Raw genomic sequence first — 18,823 nt, 5'->3', positions numbered from 1 at the left:
CTCAAAAAAAAAAGTAAAAACACAAGATGTTAAATTTCACAGCCAAAAATAAAATGAGGAAAAGCCATAAGTTAAGACAAAGCAGACAAAAATTGCTTTGGTAAGTAAGTGGCATGACGCAAACGGTTTATGCTCATGCTAAGATTACCTGTCGGTTCTGTGGCCATGACTGAAGGATACCACAGGATTGTTTAGAGGTAGAAAAACAAAGGTAAAATTGCACACTTAAGACTTTCAATCATGATATAATGATCGACAAAATGAGAAAAACAATCAGACAGTACGGTAGCACGGGCAGCACGGTAGCACAAGTGGATAGCACTGTGGCTTCACAGCGCCAGGGTCCCAGGTTCGATTCCCCGCTGGGTCACTGTCTGTGCGGAGTCTGCACGTTCTCCCCGTGTCTGCGTGGGTTTCCTCCGGGTGCTCCGGTTTCCTCCCACAGTCCAAAGACGTGCAGGTTAGGTGGATTGGCCATGCTAAATTGCCCGTAGTGTCTATAAGGGTTGGGAGGGGTTATTGGGTTGCGGGGATAGGGTAGAAGTGAGGGATTAATGTGGGTCGGTGCAGACTCGATGGGCCGAATGGCCTCCTTCTGCACTGTATGTTCTATGTAATTCTATGTAAAGTACACCCTTTCCCAGTAAATACTCTTCTTACAAAATTCCAAAAAGGCCACCAATTCCTATATACTGACAACTCAAGTTGTTCAAATTTTGAGTTTCATACAGATCAATTAATTTGTTATAAAATGGCATCACGGTACAATCAATCAGGCTCCAACAATGTCAAGGCTAACCACCCATTATTTTAACTACCATAGGTCATGGTATGTAAGCAGCCTTAAAATCCATCCATAAACTGATCAATACACGGAGGGCGTGATTCTCCCAGCCCTGCGCCGGGCCGGAGAATCGCCGCAACCGTGCCACGCGAAGAATCGGCGCCATTTGCGCCACGGCACCGATCGCGGGCCACTGTCCGCGGGGCCGCCGATTCCCAGCCCGGGTGGGCCGTGCGGAAACGGCAGAGTCCCGCCGGCGCCGTTCACCCCTGGTCGCTGCCGGTGGGGAAATCTGCGCGAAGGGTCGGGAGACTGCCTGTGGGATGGGGAGGGGCGGGGGGTCTGGCCCACGATTGGGGCCGGCCTCTCCCCCCCCACCCCCAGGCCTAATTTGTTGCGCGGCCGGCCCCTGAACCCCAAATACATGTTGCGTTGGGGCCGGCGTGCTGAAGAAGTCCCCCGCGCATGCGTGGGTTGGCGCGGCACCCATTTGGCGCCGGGAACAGAGGCTGGAGCGGCGTGAACCACTCCAGTGCCGTGCTGGCCCCCCCCCCGGTTGCCCCAGGGGGTGGGGAGCGCAGACATCGGGGGGCGGGGGAGCGCAGACATCGGGGGGCGGGGGAGAGTGCAGACATCGGGGGGTGGGAGCGCAGACATCGGGGGGGGGGGGTGGGAGCGCAGACATCGGGGGCGAGAGAGCGCAGACATCAGGGGGACGGGGAGGAGCGCAGACGTCGGGGGGTGAGGAGCGCAGACATCGGGGGGCAGAAAGCGCCGAGATCGGGTGGTGGGGAGCGCAGACATCGGGGGGGGACGGGGAGGAGCGCAGACGTCGGGGGGGGGGCGGGGGAGCGCAGACATCGGGGGGCGGGGAAGCGCAGACATCGGGGACTGGGGAGCGCAGACATCGTGGGGTGGGGGAGCGCAGACATCGAGGGGTGGGGGAGCGCAGACATCGGGGGGGCGGGGGACGCAGACATCGGGGGCGGGGGAGCACAGGCATTGGGGGCGGGGAGCGCAGGCATCGGGGGGTGGGGAGCGCAGACATAGGGGGGCGGGGAGCACTGACATCGGGGGGGAGCGCAGACATCGGGGGGGGGGGAGCGCAGACATCGGGGGGCGGGGAGCGCAGACATCGGGGGCGGGGAGCGCAGACATTGGGGGGCGGGGAGCGCAGACATCGGAAGGTGGGGGAGGGCAGACATTGAGGGGGTGGGGTCGCAGTCACCGAGGGGTGAGAGTGCAGACATCGGGGGCGGGGGGGTGAGGAGCACAGACACCGGGGGGAGGGGGGTGGGGGGGGAAGCATAGACATCGGGGGGGGGGGTGGAGAGCGCAAACATCGGGTGGGTTGGGTCGCAGACACCGAGGGGTGGGGAGCGCAGACATCGGGGGGGTGGGGTCGTAGACACCGGGGGGTGGGGAGCGCAGACATCGGGAGGTGGAGAGTGCAGACATCGGGGGGGGGGGGGGGGGGGACGGGGGGGGTGAGGACCGTAGACATCAGGGGGTGGGGAGAGCAGACATCGGAAGGTGGGGGGTCACAGACACCGATGGGTGGGAAGCGCAGACATCGGAAGGGGGGGTGGGGTCGCAGACTCCGGGGCTGGGGGAGCGCAGACACCGGGAGGGGTGGGGAGCGCAGACATCGGGGGGTGTGGAGCGCAGACATCGGGAGGGGTGAGGAGCCCAGACATCGGGAGGGGTGGGGAGCACAGACATCGGGAGGTGGAGGTGGGGAGCGCAGACACCGGGGAGTGGGTGTCGCAGGAATCTGGGGGGGGGAGGGGAGCGCAGACATCGGGAAGTGGGGAGCGCAGACATCAGGAAGTAGGGAGCGTAGACATCGGGAAGTGGGGAGCGCAGACATCGTGGTGATGGAGAGCGCAGACATCGGGGGGCGGGGGAACGCAAACATCGGGGGGCGGGGGGAGCGCAGACATCGGGGGGGCGGGGGGAGCGCAGACATCGGGGGGCGGGGAGCGCAGACATTGGGAGGGGAGGGGCGCGCAGACATTGGGAGGGGAGGGGCGCGCAGACATCGGGGCGGGGTGCGCAGACATCGGGGACGGGGTGCGCAGACATCGGGCCGGGGGCGCGCAGACATCGGGGGCGGGGTGCGCAGACATCGGGGGTGGGGTGCGCAGACATCGGGGGGTGGGGAGAGTAGACATCGGGGGCGGGGGCGCGCAGACATCGGGGGCGGGGTGCGCAGACATCGGGGGGTGGGGAGAGTTGACATCGGGGGGCGGGTGAGCGCAGACATCGGGGGGCCGGGAGAGCAGACATCGGAAGGTGGGGGAGGCAGACATTGGGGGGGTGGGGTCGCAGACACCGAGGGGTGGGAGCGCAGACATCGGGAGGTGGAGAGCAGACATCGGGGGGGGGGGGGTCACAGACACCGGGGGGGGGGGGGGGGGGGGGGGGGGGGGGGGGTAGGGAGCGTAGACATCAGGGAGTGGGGAGAGCAGACATCGGAAGGTGGGGGAGGGCAGACATTGGGGGGGTGGGGTCGCAGCACCGAGGGGTGGGAGCGCAGACATCGGGAGGTGGAGAGCAGACATCGGGGGGGTGGGGTCGCAGACACCGGGGGGTGGGAGCGCAGACCATCGGGAGGTGGAGAGCAGACATCGGAAGGTGGGGGAGGGCAGACTCGGGGGGGGTGGGGTCGCAGACATCGAGGGGTGGGGGAGCGCAGACATCGGGGGGGGGGGTTAGGGAGCGTAGACATCAGGGAGTAGGGAGAGCAGACATCGGATGGTGGGAGGCAGACATCGGGGGGGTGAGGTCGCTGACACCAGGGGGTGGGGAGCACAGACATCGGGGGGCGGGGAGCGCAGACATCGGGGGGCGGGGAGCGCAGACATCGGGGGGCGGGGAGCGCAGACATCGGGGGGCGGGGAGCGCAGACATCGGGGGGCGGGGAGCGCAGACATCGGGGGGCGGGGAGCGCAGACATCGGGGGGCGGGGAGCGCAGACATCGGGGGGCCGGGAGCGCAGACATCGGGGGGCGGGGAGCGCAGACATCGGGGGGCGGGGAGAGCAGACATCGGAAGGTGGGGGAGGGCAGACATTGAGGGGATGGGGTCGCAGTCACCGAGGGGTGAGAGTGCAGACATCGGGGGGGGGGGGGTGAGGAGCACAGACACCGGGGGAGGGGGTGGGGGGGGGGAAGCATAGACATCGGGGGGGGTGGAGAGCGCAAACATCGGGTGGGTTGGGTCGCAGACACCGAGGGGTGGGGAGCGCAGACATCGGGGGGGTGGGGTCGTAGACACCGGGGGGTGGGGAGCGCAGACATCGGGGGGGTGGGGTCGTAGACACCGGGGGGTGGGGAGCGCAGACATCGGGGGGGGGTGAGGACCGTAGACATCAGGGGGTGGGGAGAGCAGACATCGGAAGGTGGGGGGTCACAGACACCGATGGTGGGAAGCGCAGACATCGGAAGGGGGGGGTGGGGTCGCAGACTCCGGGGCTGGGGAGCGCAGACACCGGAGGGGTGGGGAGCGCAGACATCGGGGGGTGTGGAGCGCAGACATCGGGAGGGGTGAGGAGCCCAGACATCGGAGGGTGGGGAGCACAGACATCGGGAGGTGGAGGTGGGGAGCGCAGACACCGGGGAGTGGGTGTCGCAGGAATCTGGGGGGGAGGGGAGCGCAGACATCGGGAAGTGGGGAGCGCAGACATCAGGAAGTAGGGAGCGTAGACATCGGGAAGTGGGGAGCGCAGACATCGTGGTGATGGAGAGCGCAGACATCGGGGGCGGGGGAACGCAAACATCGGGGGGCGGGGGGAGCGCGCAAACATCGGGGGGCGGGGGGGAGCGCAGACATCGGGGGGGCGGGGGGAGCGCAGACATCGGGGGGCGGGGAGCGCAGACATTGGGAGGGGAGGGGCGCGCAGACATTGGGAGGGGAGGGGCGCGCAGACATCGGGGGCGGGGTGCGCAGACATCGGGGACGGGGTGCGCAGACATCGGGGCCGGGGGCGCGCAGACATCGGGGGCGGGGTGCGCAGACATCGGGGGCGGGGTGCGCAGACATCGGGGGCGGGGTGCGCAGACATCGGGGGGTGGGGAGAGTAGACATCGGGGGGCGGGGGCGCGCAGACATCGGGGGCGGGGTGCGCAGACATCGGGGGGTGGGGAGAGTTGACATCGGGGGGCGGGTGAGCGCAGACATCGGGGGGCCGGGAGAGCAGACATCGGAAGGTGGGGGAGGGCAGACATTGGGGGGGTGGGGTCGCAGACACCGAGGGGTGGGAGCGCAGACATCGGGAGGTGGAGAGCAGACATCGGGGGGGGGGTCGCAGACACCGGGGGGGGGGGGGGGGGTAGGGAGCGTAGACATCAGGGAGTGGGAGAGCAGACATCGGAAGGTGGGGGAGGGCAGACATTGGGGGGGGTGGGGTCGCAGGCACCGAGGGGTGGGAGCGCAGACATCGGGAGGTGGAGAGCAGACATCGGGGGGGGTGGGGTCGCAGACACCGGGGGGTGGGAGCGCAGACATCGGGAGGTGGAGAGCAGACATCGGAAGGTGGGGGAGGGCAGACATCGGGGGGGGTGGGGTCGCAGACATCGAGGGGTGGGAGCGCAGACATCGGGGGGGGGGGGGTTAGGGAGCGTAGACATCAGGGAGTAGGGAGAGCAGACATCGGATGGTGGGGAGGGCAGACATCGGGGGGGGTGAGGTCGCTGACACCAGGGGGTGGGGAGCACAGACATCGGGGGGCGGGGAGCGCAGACATCGGGGGGCGGGGAGCGCAGACATCGGGGGGGCGGGGAGCGCAGACATCGGGGGGCGGGGAGCGCAGACATCGGGGGGCGGGGAGCGCAGACATCGGGGGGCGGGGAGCGCAGACATCGGGGGGCGGGGAGCGCAGACATCGGGGGGCGGGGAGCGCAGACATCGGGGGGCCGGGAGCGCAGACATCGGGGGGCGGGGAGCGCAGACATCGGGGGGCGGGGAGAGCAGACATCGGAAGGTGGGGGAGGGCAGACATTGAGGGGATGGGGTCGCAGTCACCGAGGGGTGAGAGTGCAGACATCGGGGGGGGGGGGGTGAGGAGCACAGACACCGGGGGGAGGGGGGTGGGGGGGGGGGGAAGCATAGACATCGGGGGGGGTGGAGAGCGCAAACATCGGGTGGGTTGGGTCGCAGACACCGAGGGGTGGGGAGCGCAGACATCGGGGGGGTGGGGTCGTAGACACCGGGGGGTGGGGAGCGCAGACATCGGGAGGTGGAGAGTGCAGACATCGGGGGGGGGGTGAGGACCGTAGACATCAGGGGGTGGGGAGAGCAGACATCGGAAGGTGGGGGGTCACAGACACCGATGGGTGGGAAGCGCAGACATCGGAAGGGGGGGGTGGGGTCGCAGACTCCGGGGCTGGGGAGCGCAGACACCGGGAGGGGTGGGGAGCGCAGACATCGGGGGGTGTGGAGCGCAGACATCGGGAGGGGTGAGGAGCCCAGACATCGGGAGGGGTGGGGAGCACAGACATCGGGAGGTGGAGGTGGGGAGCGCAGACACCGGGGAGTGGGGTGTCGCAGAAATCGGGGGGGGGGAGGGGGGGGGAGGGGGGGGGGGGGAATTCAGACATCGAGGGGAGGGGATCGCAGATATCGGGGTGGGGGGGGCACAGACATCGGGGGGGAGCGTAGACATCGGGGAGTGGTGAGAGCAGACACCGGAGGGTGGGTGGCGCAGTAATCGGGGGGTAGGAAATTCAGACATCGAGGGGGAGGGGAGCGCAGATATCAGGGTGGGGGGGCGCAGACATCGGGGGGGGGGGGGGGGGGGAGGGGAGCGCAGGAATCGGGGGGGAGGGGAGCGCAGGAATCGGGGGGGAGGGGAGCGCAGACATTGGGTGGGTGGGAGCGCAGACGTCGGTGTAGAGTGGGGAGCGCAGACATCGGGGCACGATGACCTCGGACATCGTTGGTGAGAGGCTCAGACATGCTGGGGGGGGATCGGAAGTGCAGATGTCGAGGGGGTGGGAAGCTCAGACATCGGGGGTGGGGAGCATCCATTTATACCTCCTTCGGAGGTCGCCAGCAGCACAGATGTCAGTCTTCAGCCAATTTGATTCACTCCGTATGATATAAAGAAACAGCTAGTGTGGCAAGGTGGCGCAGTGGTTAGCACTGCTGCCTATGGTGCTGAGGACTCGGGTTCGATCCCGGACCCGGGTCACTGCCTGAGTGGAGTTTGCACATTCTTCCCGTGTCTGCGTGGGTTTCACCCCCACAATCCATGGAGATTAGATAGATTGGCCACGCTAAATTGCCCCTTAATTGGAAAAAATTAATTGGGTACTCTAAATTTTAAATTTTTTTTTAAAGAAACTGCTGAAGCCACTTGATACTGCAAAAGCTAAGGGCCCTGACAATATTCCAGCAATAATTCGGAAGCCTGTTTGCTAGAACTTGACGCATGATTTTCCAGTGAAGCTACAATGTGGAGAATTGCCCAGGTATCTCCTGTACACAATAAGCAGGACAACTCAGGCCAATTAATGGTTAGTCTACTCTTGATCATCAGCAAAATAATGGAGGGGTCATCAACAGTGCTATAAAGTGGCACTTGCTTTGCAATAACCTGCTCACTGACCTTTGTCCTAGATTAATCATAGATTATCATTGAATTTACACTCCCGCCTTCTCCCCATAATCCCTTGATGCCTTTGAACCAGTTAAGACCAAGATATATTTTTGGTATCTTGGTCTTAACTGGTTCAAAGGCATCAAGGGATTATGGGGAGAAGGCGGGAGTGTAAATTCAATGATAATCTATGATTAATCTAGGACAAAGGTTCGGCACAACATCGTGGGCCGAAGGGCCTGTTCTGTGCTGTATTTTCTATGTTCTATGTTCTATGTTCTGACGCTCAGTCTGGGTTCAGCCAGGGCCACATCCCTGGACGTGAAGGGGCAATTTAGCATGGCCAATCTACCTAGCACATCTTTGGACTGTGGGAGGAAATGGAGCACCCAGACATAGGGAGAACATACAAACTCCATACAGTCACCCAAGGCTGGAATTGAACACAGGTCCCTGGCGCTGTGAGGCAGCAGTGCTAACCACTGTGCCACCCAGTCCTAACTCCTCAAATACTGAAGTAGTCCATGTCCAGATGCAGCAAGATCTGGACAATATCCAGGATTGAGTTTACAAGTGGCATTTGTGCCACACAAGTGCCAGGCAATGACCATCTCCAACAAGAGAGTCTCTAATCATCACCTCGTGATATTCAATGGCATGATCATCGCTGATTCCCAACCATCAACATCCTGGGGGTTACCATTGACATGAAACTGAAATGAACCAGCCACATAAATACTGTGGCTACCAGAGCAGGTCAAAGGCGAGGAATCCTGTGGCGTGTAGCTCTCCTCCAGAGTCCTCAAAGCCTGTCCACCATCGACAAGGTACAAGTCAGGAGTGCGATTGGATACTCGCCACTTGCCTGGATGAGTGCTGCTCCAACAACACATTTGAAGCTCGACACCATCCAGGACAAAGCAGCCCGCATGATTGACACCCCTTCTACAAAATCACTCCCTCTACCACTGTCGCACAGTAGCAACAGTGTGTACCATCTACAAGATGCTCTGCAGGAACTCACCAAGACTCCTTAGGTAGCACCTTCCAAAGCCATGACCACTATCATCTAGAAGGACAAGTGCAGAAGATACCTGGGAACCCCACCACATGGAAGTTCCCCTCCAAGTCACTCACCATCCTGATTTGGAAATATATCGCCGTTCCTTCAACTGTCGCTGGCAAAACAGTGGAACTCCCTCCCTACCAGCAAGTGGGTGTATCTGCACCTGCAGCAATTAAGGATGGCAGCTCACCACCATCTTCTCCAGGGTAGTTAGGGATGGGCAATACATGCTGGCCCAGCATTTAAATGAATTGAAAAAACATGTGGTCTGCTCAGTTTGGGTGCATCTTAAATGCCATCCATCTCCTTGGCAACATGGTTAGTATTGCCTGCTTGATCCCATGCACCGACGTATAATCATAGAATTTACAGCGCAGAAGGAGGCCATTCAGCCCATCGAGTCTGCATCAGCCCTTGGAAAGAGCACCCTCCTTAAGACCACACCTCCACCCCATCCCCCTAACCCAGTAATCCCACCTAACCTTTTGGACACTAAGGGGCAATTTAGCACAGCCAATCCATCTAACCTGCACATTTTTGGACTGTGGGAGGAAACCGGAGCACCCGGAGCAGACACGGGGAGGAAGTGCAAACTCCACACAGTCACCCGAGGTCAGAATCGAACCCGGGTCCCTGCTGCTGTGAGGCAACAGTGCTAACCACTGTGACTCCGTGCCGCCAAAGGAGAGTAAAACATACATTTAAGGTGAAAAATTTAAGCTGCCTCCTATTGAGAGTATAGCATTTCTTACTGGAGAAAATGGCTTAACTTGACACCGAGTATAGACCGAAACGTGATTTTTGGCGACGGAAAAAAATTGGGTCATCTTATTTTCCTGGCTAACCTATACACCATGATCCACAATTTAAAAAACATTCTACTGCGCTTTTATGTATTGATTACATATCTAATCATCTGGGGTGGCCACAATGGATTTTTATAATTAGAATAATATAAAAGTTATCCAAAAATGTATATTTAATACACTTCTATAAGATATTAAAATGCTATGGTTACATGCAGCATTGATGGCTAAGATACTCCTTGTTTGCTAAAATTTTGCATCTACTCACCTTCGAGCGAAGGAAAAATGAGCTGAGGCACTAGGAGAGAAATTTCTTGGGCTGTCTTGAGGGCTGTTTCCTGCTAAAGAGATGGATGTCTTTTGATCAGTGTATATAGCCATTAGAAATGCTATTATAATAGGAACATATTTTCATTGTAAATTTATGAAGGCCCTTTTACGTGGACAACATCTTAATCTTGGACACTGGTTTTTAAAGGTTTCATAAGAAGGCACATATACATATTTTGTGATGCATCGTACAATTTTATTACAATACCTATGGGGGAATATAGCACTTTGTGGTTCTTAGTTTGATTGTACATATTCCACAAACATTACATTCGATGGCGATGAGCATGACCTGCCAAGAAGATGATGTGTAAGCAATACCTGGGGTTCAGCTGGGTCAGGCTGATACAAGTGACTGTTTCTTTATCTCGCCCCACTTATTATTTTTCTCCTCCCTTTGTAAAAGTGTCGATAGATGTTTCCTACGTTAAATGTAAGCACACTGCAAGCTATCCTCAATGGGTCCTTCCACTAGGTTGAAAGCATGTATGTGTCAACCTTGTGATGTGGAAGCACTGAGGCTCGGGGAGACAGCTGCTGGCAAGTACTACCTAGAGGCTGGTTATGTGAAAATGCACTCAGGTATCCAGACATTGCTGCCGACCTTGATTAGATTACAGCAAGGTAAGTCATCGTTGCTGAAGCTTCACATCTCCAACTGTCTAGCCAGTGCCCAAAGGGGATAATTTCAAATGCTCATATGGTGAGCAGGAGGATGACTGTAATACACTCCCACACATTTTGGCGAATTGTGCCATTTACCAGCTTTCAGTACCTCGATATCCATCCAGTAAGAGCTAAAACCTGTGTTGGGAGGAACAGCCTTTGCCTTTATGCATTGTGCATACTAGGTACTGTGGCTTGCCATTGTCATGTGGACTGAGTCATTTGACCTCTGATACATTCCTTTGTGGGTAGAGGATTGAGCACAGAAGCCATTTTACCCACTACATAGAGCATGGTGTCAGGAAGGTGTAATTAGAGTTCCAGTCCTCCGGGATTGGCCTGGGGTGTCCAGGAATCAATCTCCTGGACATTGCAAGCTATCCTCAATGGATCCTTCCACTGCCAATGGATGCCTTTGAAGGCAAGCATATGCTAACCTGCGACAAGCTCAGAATCAGCTTAAAAAAATACTGAAGCCAGAAGTAGTAACAGGAGTAAGTGACGAGATCGAAGTGAAACAACAGAAAGCCAAATTTCACTTTGCTAAAGCGATCTAGTCATTGCCAGAGTTGAGAGTTGGGAGAACTAGTCAGAGTGCAAACATTCAATGCATTCAACAAAAGTCAATCTACTTGGCAACTTGGACCCTGGGTATAGTAGTGATCACATCAATCGTACACAATAAAATTGGCCAACCGGATATACTATCACAACCACAGACAGGCAATGTGCAACCGACGGAACTGCCCCTTGACAGCAGACAGCTGATGAGGCAGAGGTGATTTCACCAGCTGAACAGAAACCGGACTGACCATCAGTCCCAGAGGTCAAATCAGTCCCAGAGGTCAACTACTCTCCACCTTATGCAATGGATCACCATTGACACTCGCTTGGCAACGACATTCCCCAGAGAGGCAGTGTCACACCAGGAACCAGCAAACACCAGACGAACAAACAACAACCTGAACGCTCATCATTAGAGTTCCTGAAGGATTGGAACATTGCATGTGCAACGCAAATGTAGAGATAAACTGGAATGATCAGGTTTCTGCTCTCAGGTGATGACGTGGGTTGCCTTCTCCGCGCCGATACCCAGGCAACATGGCGGAGCTATACAGGGACCCGGCACGGAGGAACATTGCTGCCCCCCCCCCTGGGAGAAGCCCGCCCGCCAATCGGTAGGCCCCGATCGCGGGCCTGGCCACTGTGGAGATCCCCCTGGAGTCGGATCCCCCCTCCCCACCAGGAAAGCCCCCGCAGCATGAACGTCGAGGTCCCGCCGGGTAGGACCACACGTGAACGGCGGCGGCGAGACCCGGCCGAACCCGGTGGGCATTCAGCCTGTCGAGAGCAGAGAATCGGCGTTTGGGGGGACCGCGTTGAGCGGCCCCCGACCGACGCCGCAGCAACCGCGCCGGCGCCATCGGCGGAGCGTGATTCGTGCCACCCGCCGCTCCAGCTGCTGATACGGGCGGCAGCACATCGGTGCGGGTTCGTGCATGCGCGTCACGGCCGCCACGAGTTTGCGCATGCACATGGGTTGCCTTCTACCGCGTCGGTACCTGGGCAACATGGCAGAGCTATACAGGGGCCAGGCGCGGCGGAACATAGGCCCCTCCGGGAGAAGCCTGCCCGCCAATCGGTAGGCCCTGATCGCGGGCCTGGTCACCGTGGAGATCCCCCCGGAGTCGGATCCCCCCCTCCCCCACACCAGGACAGCCCCCGCAGCATGAACGCCGAGGTCCCGCCGGGTAGGACCACACGTGAACGGCGGCGCCGAGACTCGGCCGAACTCGGCGGGCATTCGGCCCATCGAGCGCGGAGAGTCGCCGTTTGGGGGGACCGCGTCGAGCGGCTCCCGACCGGCGCCATCGGCGGAGCGCGATTTGCGTCCCCCGCCCCGGCAATTCTCCGACCCCACACCGGGTCGGAGAATCCCGCCTCTGATTTCCATCTTCAATAGCCTAGCTTTGATTTTCATTCCTAGTGCTATCGGGAACAAACAGGGGGCTGAGAGCAATTGGGCAGTCCTTTCAAAGAGTTGGCATGGTAGTATGGGCCGAATGATTCCCTTATCAGCCTCCCCGAACAGGCGTCGGAATGTGGCGACTAGGGGCTTTTCACAGTAACTTCATTTGAAGCCTACTTGTGACAATAAGCGATTTTCATTTCATTTCATCTTCTCATCTATAGAATCCCTACAGTGCAGAAGGTGACCATTCAGCCCATCGTTTCTGCACCGATCCTCCGAAAGAGCATCCTACCCAGGCCCACTCCTCCGCCCTATTCCCATGACCCCTCCTAACCTGCACATCCCTAGACACCAAGGTGTAATTTATCATGGCCAATCTACCTAACCTGCACATCTTTGGACTGTGGGAGGAAATGTCTGGCACTCGGAGAAAACCCACTCAGATACGGGGAGAAGGTGCAAATTCCACAACAAGTCATCAAGGCTGGGACCGAACCTGGGTCCCTGGCTCAGTGGGGCAGCAGTGCTAACCACTGTCACCATGCTGTATGAGTTAATGCCCTCTTCATGCCTGACCACCAGATGAAATAGTTTCCCCATATCAACCCTATCTGAACCGTTTAATATTTTTAAAACCTTAATCAGATTATTCAACTTTCTCTACTATCGGGAATACAAGCCAAATTTATGCAATCTGTCCTCATACTTTAAGCCCATCTAAGCCCACTATCATTCCGGTGAATCTGCAAAGCACCCCCTCCAAAGCCAATACCTCCGTCGGAGACAGCAGCCAGGGAGAGGGCAGAACTGGTGGGAAGTAAATGCAGTAATAATACTAATTACAGCAAAATTAAATTGTTGGTTTGGTGTGTATGTATCTTCAGTTGCAAAGTACTTGAGAGCTAACTTAACCACTGTAATAAGCAAAGATGAAAACAGCAATTACCTCAAGAGATCGATAAACATGCTGAGAAACTGCTGTTTTTGTTGGCAATAGTTACGCAATTAAACAGACTTTTATTGCAGCTTCAAGTCTAATTAAAAGATGAGATGCTGCTAGTGAGGAAATATTTTCCTTCTCTGGAGTTTTTTTTGCTTTGTTACCTTTCAAGACAATAAATCTATAAATAAAAAGGACGTGTTCAAATTGTTCGCTCGTTCAAATAATATACCCACATTCAAATAAAGTCAGCATGTTCGACATAGAATCATGGAATCCCTACAGTGCACAAGGAGGTCATTCGTGCCAATCAATATTAGCACCGGGCCTCTGAAAGAGTACCCTACCTAGGTCCACTCCCCTGTCCTATCCCCGTAACCCCACTTAACCTGCACATAAGAACAAAGAACAGCACAGGAACAGGCCCTTCGGCCCTCCAAGCCTGTGCCGATCATGATGCCCAAACTAAAAACAATTCTTCTGCCCTTACTCGGTCCGTATCCCTTTATTTTCACCCTATTCATGAACCCATTCAGATGCTCCTTAAATGTTGCTAATGTGCCTGATTCCATACATCCTTTGGCAGCACATGCCAGGCACCCACCACTCTGCGTGAAAAGCTTACCCCGCACATCTCCTTTAAACTTTCCCCCTCTCACCTTGAACCTGTGCCCCGTTGTAATTGACACTTCCACCTTTGGAAAAAGCCTCTGACTATCCATCCTGTCTATGCCTCTCATAATTTTGTAGATCTCTATCAGGTCTCCCCTCAGCCTCTGTCTTTCCAGTGAAAATAATCCTAGTTTATTCAACCTCTCCTCATTGCTAATACCCTCGAGATAGGGCAATCACTACAAAGATTCCATGTTCTTCTGATAATGTGGTGACCAGAACTGCACACAATACTCCAAATGCGGCCTAACCAAGGTTTTATATAGCTGCAACATGATGTCCCAACTCCTGTACTCAATGCCCCAGCTGATGAAGAGAAGCATGCCATATGCCTTCTTAATCACCTTGGTCACCCATGTGGCCACTTTTAGAGAACTGTGGATCTGCACGCCCAGATCCCTCTGTGTTAATGTTCCTAAGGGTTCTGCCATTTACAGTTTAATTCATACCCTGATTTGACCTTCCAAAATGCATCACCTCGCATTTGTCCGGATTAAACTCCATCTGCCATTTCTGTGCCCAAGTCTCCAATCTATCTATATCCTGTTGTATCTTCTGACAATCCTCGGCACTATCAGCAACTCCGCCAATCTTCATATCATCCGCAAACTTACTAATCAGACCACGCACATTTTCCTCCAGATCATTTATATATGTTACACACAACAGAGGTCCCAGAACTGATCCCTGCGGGACACCACTTGCTACAGATCTCCATTCTGAAAAACACACTTCCACCACTACTCTCTGTTTTCCATAATCAAGCCAGTTCTGTATCCGTCTAGCGAGCCCACCCTGAATCCCGTGCGATTTAAGTTTTTGTACCAGTCTGCCATGTGGGACCTTGTCAAACGCCTTAATAAAGTCCACATAAACTACATCCACAGCCTTTCCCTCATCAATTTTCTTCATCATCTCTTCAAAAAACTCAATAAGATTGTTGAGGCATGACCTTCCCTGTACAAAACCATGCTGCCTGTCATTAACTAGTCCATTTTCCTCCAAATGTGCATATATCCTGTCCCAGAATCTTTTCCAAAAGCTTCCCCAACACTTTGTCAGGCTCACCGGCTTATAATTTGCTGGATTATCCCCACTTCCTTTATTAAACAAGGGAACAACATTGGCTATTCTCCCGTTCTCTGGAAATTCACCTGTGGTCAAAGAGTATATGAAGATATCTGTTAAGCTCTTTCTCCCCTTGCCTCTTGCAGTAACGTGGGATAGATCCCAACCGAACCTGGGGACTTGTCTCCCTTAATGCAATTTAGGATACTCAACACTTCCTCCTTTGATATATTGACGTTCTCAAGAGCATTCACACACCTATCCCTGACCTCAACATCCGTCATGTCCTTATCCCTGGTGAATACCGATACAAAGTACTCATTAAGGATTTCACCCACTTCCTGTGGTTCCATGCATAACTTACTTCCATTGTCCTTGAGTGGGCCTACTCTTTTTCTTGCTACTCTCTTACTCCTAATATACGCATAAAAAGCCTTGGGGTTCTCCTTTACCATGTTTGCTAAAGACATTTCATGGCCCCTTTCAGCTCTCCTAATTTCACATTTAAATTCTTTCTTACTTTCACTGTACTCCTAGATGCCTAGGTCTATCGGATGCTTCCTTTTTCCTTTTATCTAAGCTTACAATTTCCCTCGTCATCCATGGATCCCGAATTCTGCCATTTCTATCCTTAATTTTTGCGGGGACATGCCTGTCCTGCACTTCAATCAACAGCCCTTTAAAAGCCTCCCACATGTCAGACATGGATTTGCCCTCAAATAGCTGCTCTCAATCCACGTTCCCCAGCTCCTGTCTAATTTGGACGCAATTGGCCCTCGCCCAATTAAGAACCCTCGCCCGCCGGCCATGCTTGTCCTTATCCATGACTACCCGAAATCTTATGGAATTATGGTTGCTAAGCCCAAAATGCTCCCCCACTGAAACATCAATCACCTGGCCTGGCTCATCCCCCAATACTAAGTTGTATGGCCCTCCCCCTTGTTGGATTGTCAACATACTTTATCAAAAAACCCTCCTGGACACATCTAACAAATTGCTCCCTATCCGAGCCCCTGGCTAGAATCATAGAATCACTCTTTGGACACTCAGGGGCAACTTAGCATAGCCAATCTGCCTAACCTGCACAAGTTTGGACATGATGGACATATCTAGCCTTCCTCTATTCATAATTTATCTTGTAATTTTTATATAGGGTCTCCATGGAATCCTTTGGTTTTTGAATAATTTCTGAGCACTGAGGTGAGAACTGCAGATGCGAGATTTATTTTTCCATAAGCCTCCTACTAAACATTTTGATGGGGTATTTTTTTTGCCACCACCGGTTGTATTTCAAGCATTCTGGAATCTTCCCATAATCCTTTCAAGAAATAGAATTATCCTAAAAGGTTTTGCAGATATTTTAAATATGTAAAATAAAGCAGTTGTTACAAGTGACTATTGGAAGTCATGCAGCGAGCGGGGGATTAAAGGATGGCCCGAAGGAAGCAGCACGTATTAAAGAGATGAGGCAAAGTAAACAAAAAGTAAGCCTCCAGGATGACACCTGGCTTGAATAAACCCAACAATATTTCTCTGATTTATTTAGCGCATTGTGCAACCTTGGGAGATGTTTCCGTGCGCGCAACTAAAAAGGATTAGTCTAGGGTTGGTGCGTTTCAAATTCAGTCAGATGGAGAGAGGATGGTCGTATTATAAGTGCCGATAATAAAGCTGCTGTTACTAAAACGACATAATAGATTTAATCGATCATGAAGAGGTAACTGCATAAAACTTCATCTACCCTCATAAATTGAGTGAAAATATCCTGCCTGACTAGCACTAAAACTGGCAGCAGTTTAAATAATACAGTACCCAAGGGACACACTGTGTTCTTACCAGAAGTACAGGAAACCGCTGAACACTAGTCTCCATACCACAAAGAAGAAAATGTATTTCTGCCGGCTGATCCAGTGGAATCTGTCCGAGTACCGTGGTGGCTCAGAGCACCCTACGCTTACCTACAATACACACTGAGCGTTCCCATCACTTAAACATAAACCACCATAAATCTATAAAGAACCAGGGGGCAAGGTTATCTTCAAAATCCTTTATCACTTTTGTGTCAATGTTATTTTTTTGCTATGAATCAGATTTGTTGAATCAGCTAAAGAAAATACAGGATTGGTTGGAAAGTTCTTAAAGATTAGTTTGGAGAATGAGGAGAACTTTTACTTGTAAATGATACAATTCAAATCCTTACTGTTCAATCAAGCAGAAAGTTAAGAAAACGTGGTTAACTCATTTTTCAACTATATAATTTGATAATTAATTAAAAGGATGTTAGAATAAATCCAGAAAATCTGCAGTACTTCTTTTAAAGTGCATGATTTCACTGCACAATTTCTCTAAAATACTAACACCCCAATGGCCCATATTAAAAGCTGCTAGAAGTGTAGCACTGGCACTCATGGTGGTTTTAATAAAACTTTCTCGCTTGCTGAAACATAAATATTTGGCTTCCATATGCGGGTGCTTCAAATTTAAGGGCTACGGTCTTTGGGGAATGGAAGCCACTTGTTATAACCTGACCGGAGGCCACGGAGTCTGCAACCTCAGGGTCCCTGTGGCCTCGCCAGAGTATGATCTCCCAAGATTTGGGAGCGGAGCCACCCCCTTACGCCAGCGGCCTCTGGGACACAAATATGTTGGCCCAAGTGCGGAAGGCACTTCGGGGAGTAGGAGGTGAAATATAATAGATAAAATAAATTTGGGTTTTTGTTACAGTCCTCGCTTCCACGTAGTCACTTGCCTGGAACTTTACACTGGCGACGAGGATGGGATTGGCCGGGCCGACCATGGTACAGTCTCAATGTGGATTTCACGAGACCCTTTGAAGGAGCCATGTATATAATTATCATGGACGCCCACTCGAAGTGGATGGATGTTCACCGAATAACCATGACGACATTGCGGGCCACTTCTGATCGGACCAGCCAAACCTTTAGTGTTCACGGGCTTCCCGAAGTGTTGGTATTGGACAACGGCACAGCTTTTAAGAGTGCGGAATTCGTCGACTTTCTGAAGCAAAATGGGATCTGCCATGTACGGACTGCACCTTACCACCCATCGTCCAACGGATTGGCCAAACAGGCTGTGCAGACAGTTAAGCTAGGCATTCAAAAACACAACTCGGGTTCCCCGGATACCCGTCTGTCCCTTTTCCTTTTCTATTGCTGGACCACACGACACGACACCGCTGGAGTGACGCCCTCGGAATTGTTAATGGGTCGTCGGCTGTGCACGAGGTCTGGCTTCGTCCTGCCAGACATCAGAGAAAAGGTCCGCGACTAGCAGGAACACATTGAAACACGATTTGTGGCGGGCGACGGGGTCTACATCCAAAATTTCGCCAGCGGGGCATTGTGGATCCCAGAGACGGCAGTAAAGCGATCAGGACCGGTCTCGTACTCCGTACGAGTACAAGGTAAAGAATCGAACAGCCGTATTGACCACCTCTGTAGGCGAGCCTTACAAGTCCTCGAAAACAGATCAAAGCCCCCCACGACCGGTGGAGCCCCTTCCTCCGGAGCAGCAGTCTGAGATATCCAGTGAGGTGGATGAGCCCCTGGATTTGGAGATGCGGGGGTCAACTCATGTGACCCAGAATCAGATATGGAGACTTTTGCCAACATCAATCGAAACAGGTCCAGTAGCGACCGTCGGGCCAAGCACAGTGGAACCACCCAAGCATTCGGCCGCAAACGTCACTGCCCGGTTCATTACACCCCTCCGAACCCAGAACAGCGGGTGTTTGAGAGACAGCCCCGAGCAAAGCGGGTGAAGGATCTCCCCCTCCTGCCATTGAGATGGAAGATGATCGGACTCGGCGGGGGGGGATAACCCGAACAGAGGCTCACCTTACTATGATCTCTCTAGCTAAGGGGGTGGAGCCTCTGGGACATAAATACCCCGACCCAA

General features: G+C 54.5%; 1 protein-coding gene across 16 annotated transcripts in view; it reads right to left on the bottom strand.

Moving 5' to 3' along the window:
• The window catches only part of LOC140429216 (microtubule-associated serine/threonine-protein kinase 4-like), a 651,560-nt gene that overhangs the window by 99,719 nt on the left and 533,018 nt on the right, over nucleotides 1-18,823 (bottom strand). For 8 of the 16 annotated variants that reach the window (XM_072515935.1, XM_072515939.1, XM_072515942.1 and 5 more), the window contains 2 exons: nucleotides 9,526-9,598; nucleotides 149-169 (listed from right to left, as the gene is read on the bottom strand). In XM_072515935.1, coding sequence (XP_072372036.1) covers nucleotides 149-169; nucleotides 9,526-9,598 — 94 coding nt within the window. The remainder of the gene's footprint in view (nucleotides 1-148; nucleotides 170-9,525; nucleotides 9,599-18,823) is intronic. The other 8 variants (XM_072515936.1, XM_072515940.1, XM_072515949.1 and 5 more) reach the window with 3 other exon arrangements.

Source organism: Scyliorhinus torazame, chromosome 9 (genome assembly GCF_047496885.1).
Source record: "Scyliorhinus torazame isolate Kashiwa2021f chromosome 9, sScyTor2.1, whole genome shotgun sequence".
In the NCBI taxonomy this organism is placed as follows: domain Eukaryota; kingdom Metazoa; phylum Chordata; class Chondrichthyes; order Carcharhiniformes; family Scyliorhinidae; genus Scyliorhinus; species Scyliorhinus torazame.
This window is presented reverse-complemented; position numbering and strand designations above follow the sequence as displayed.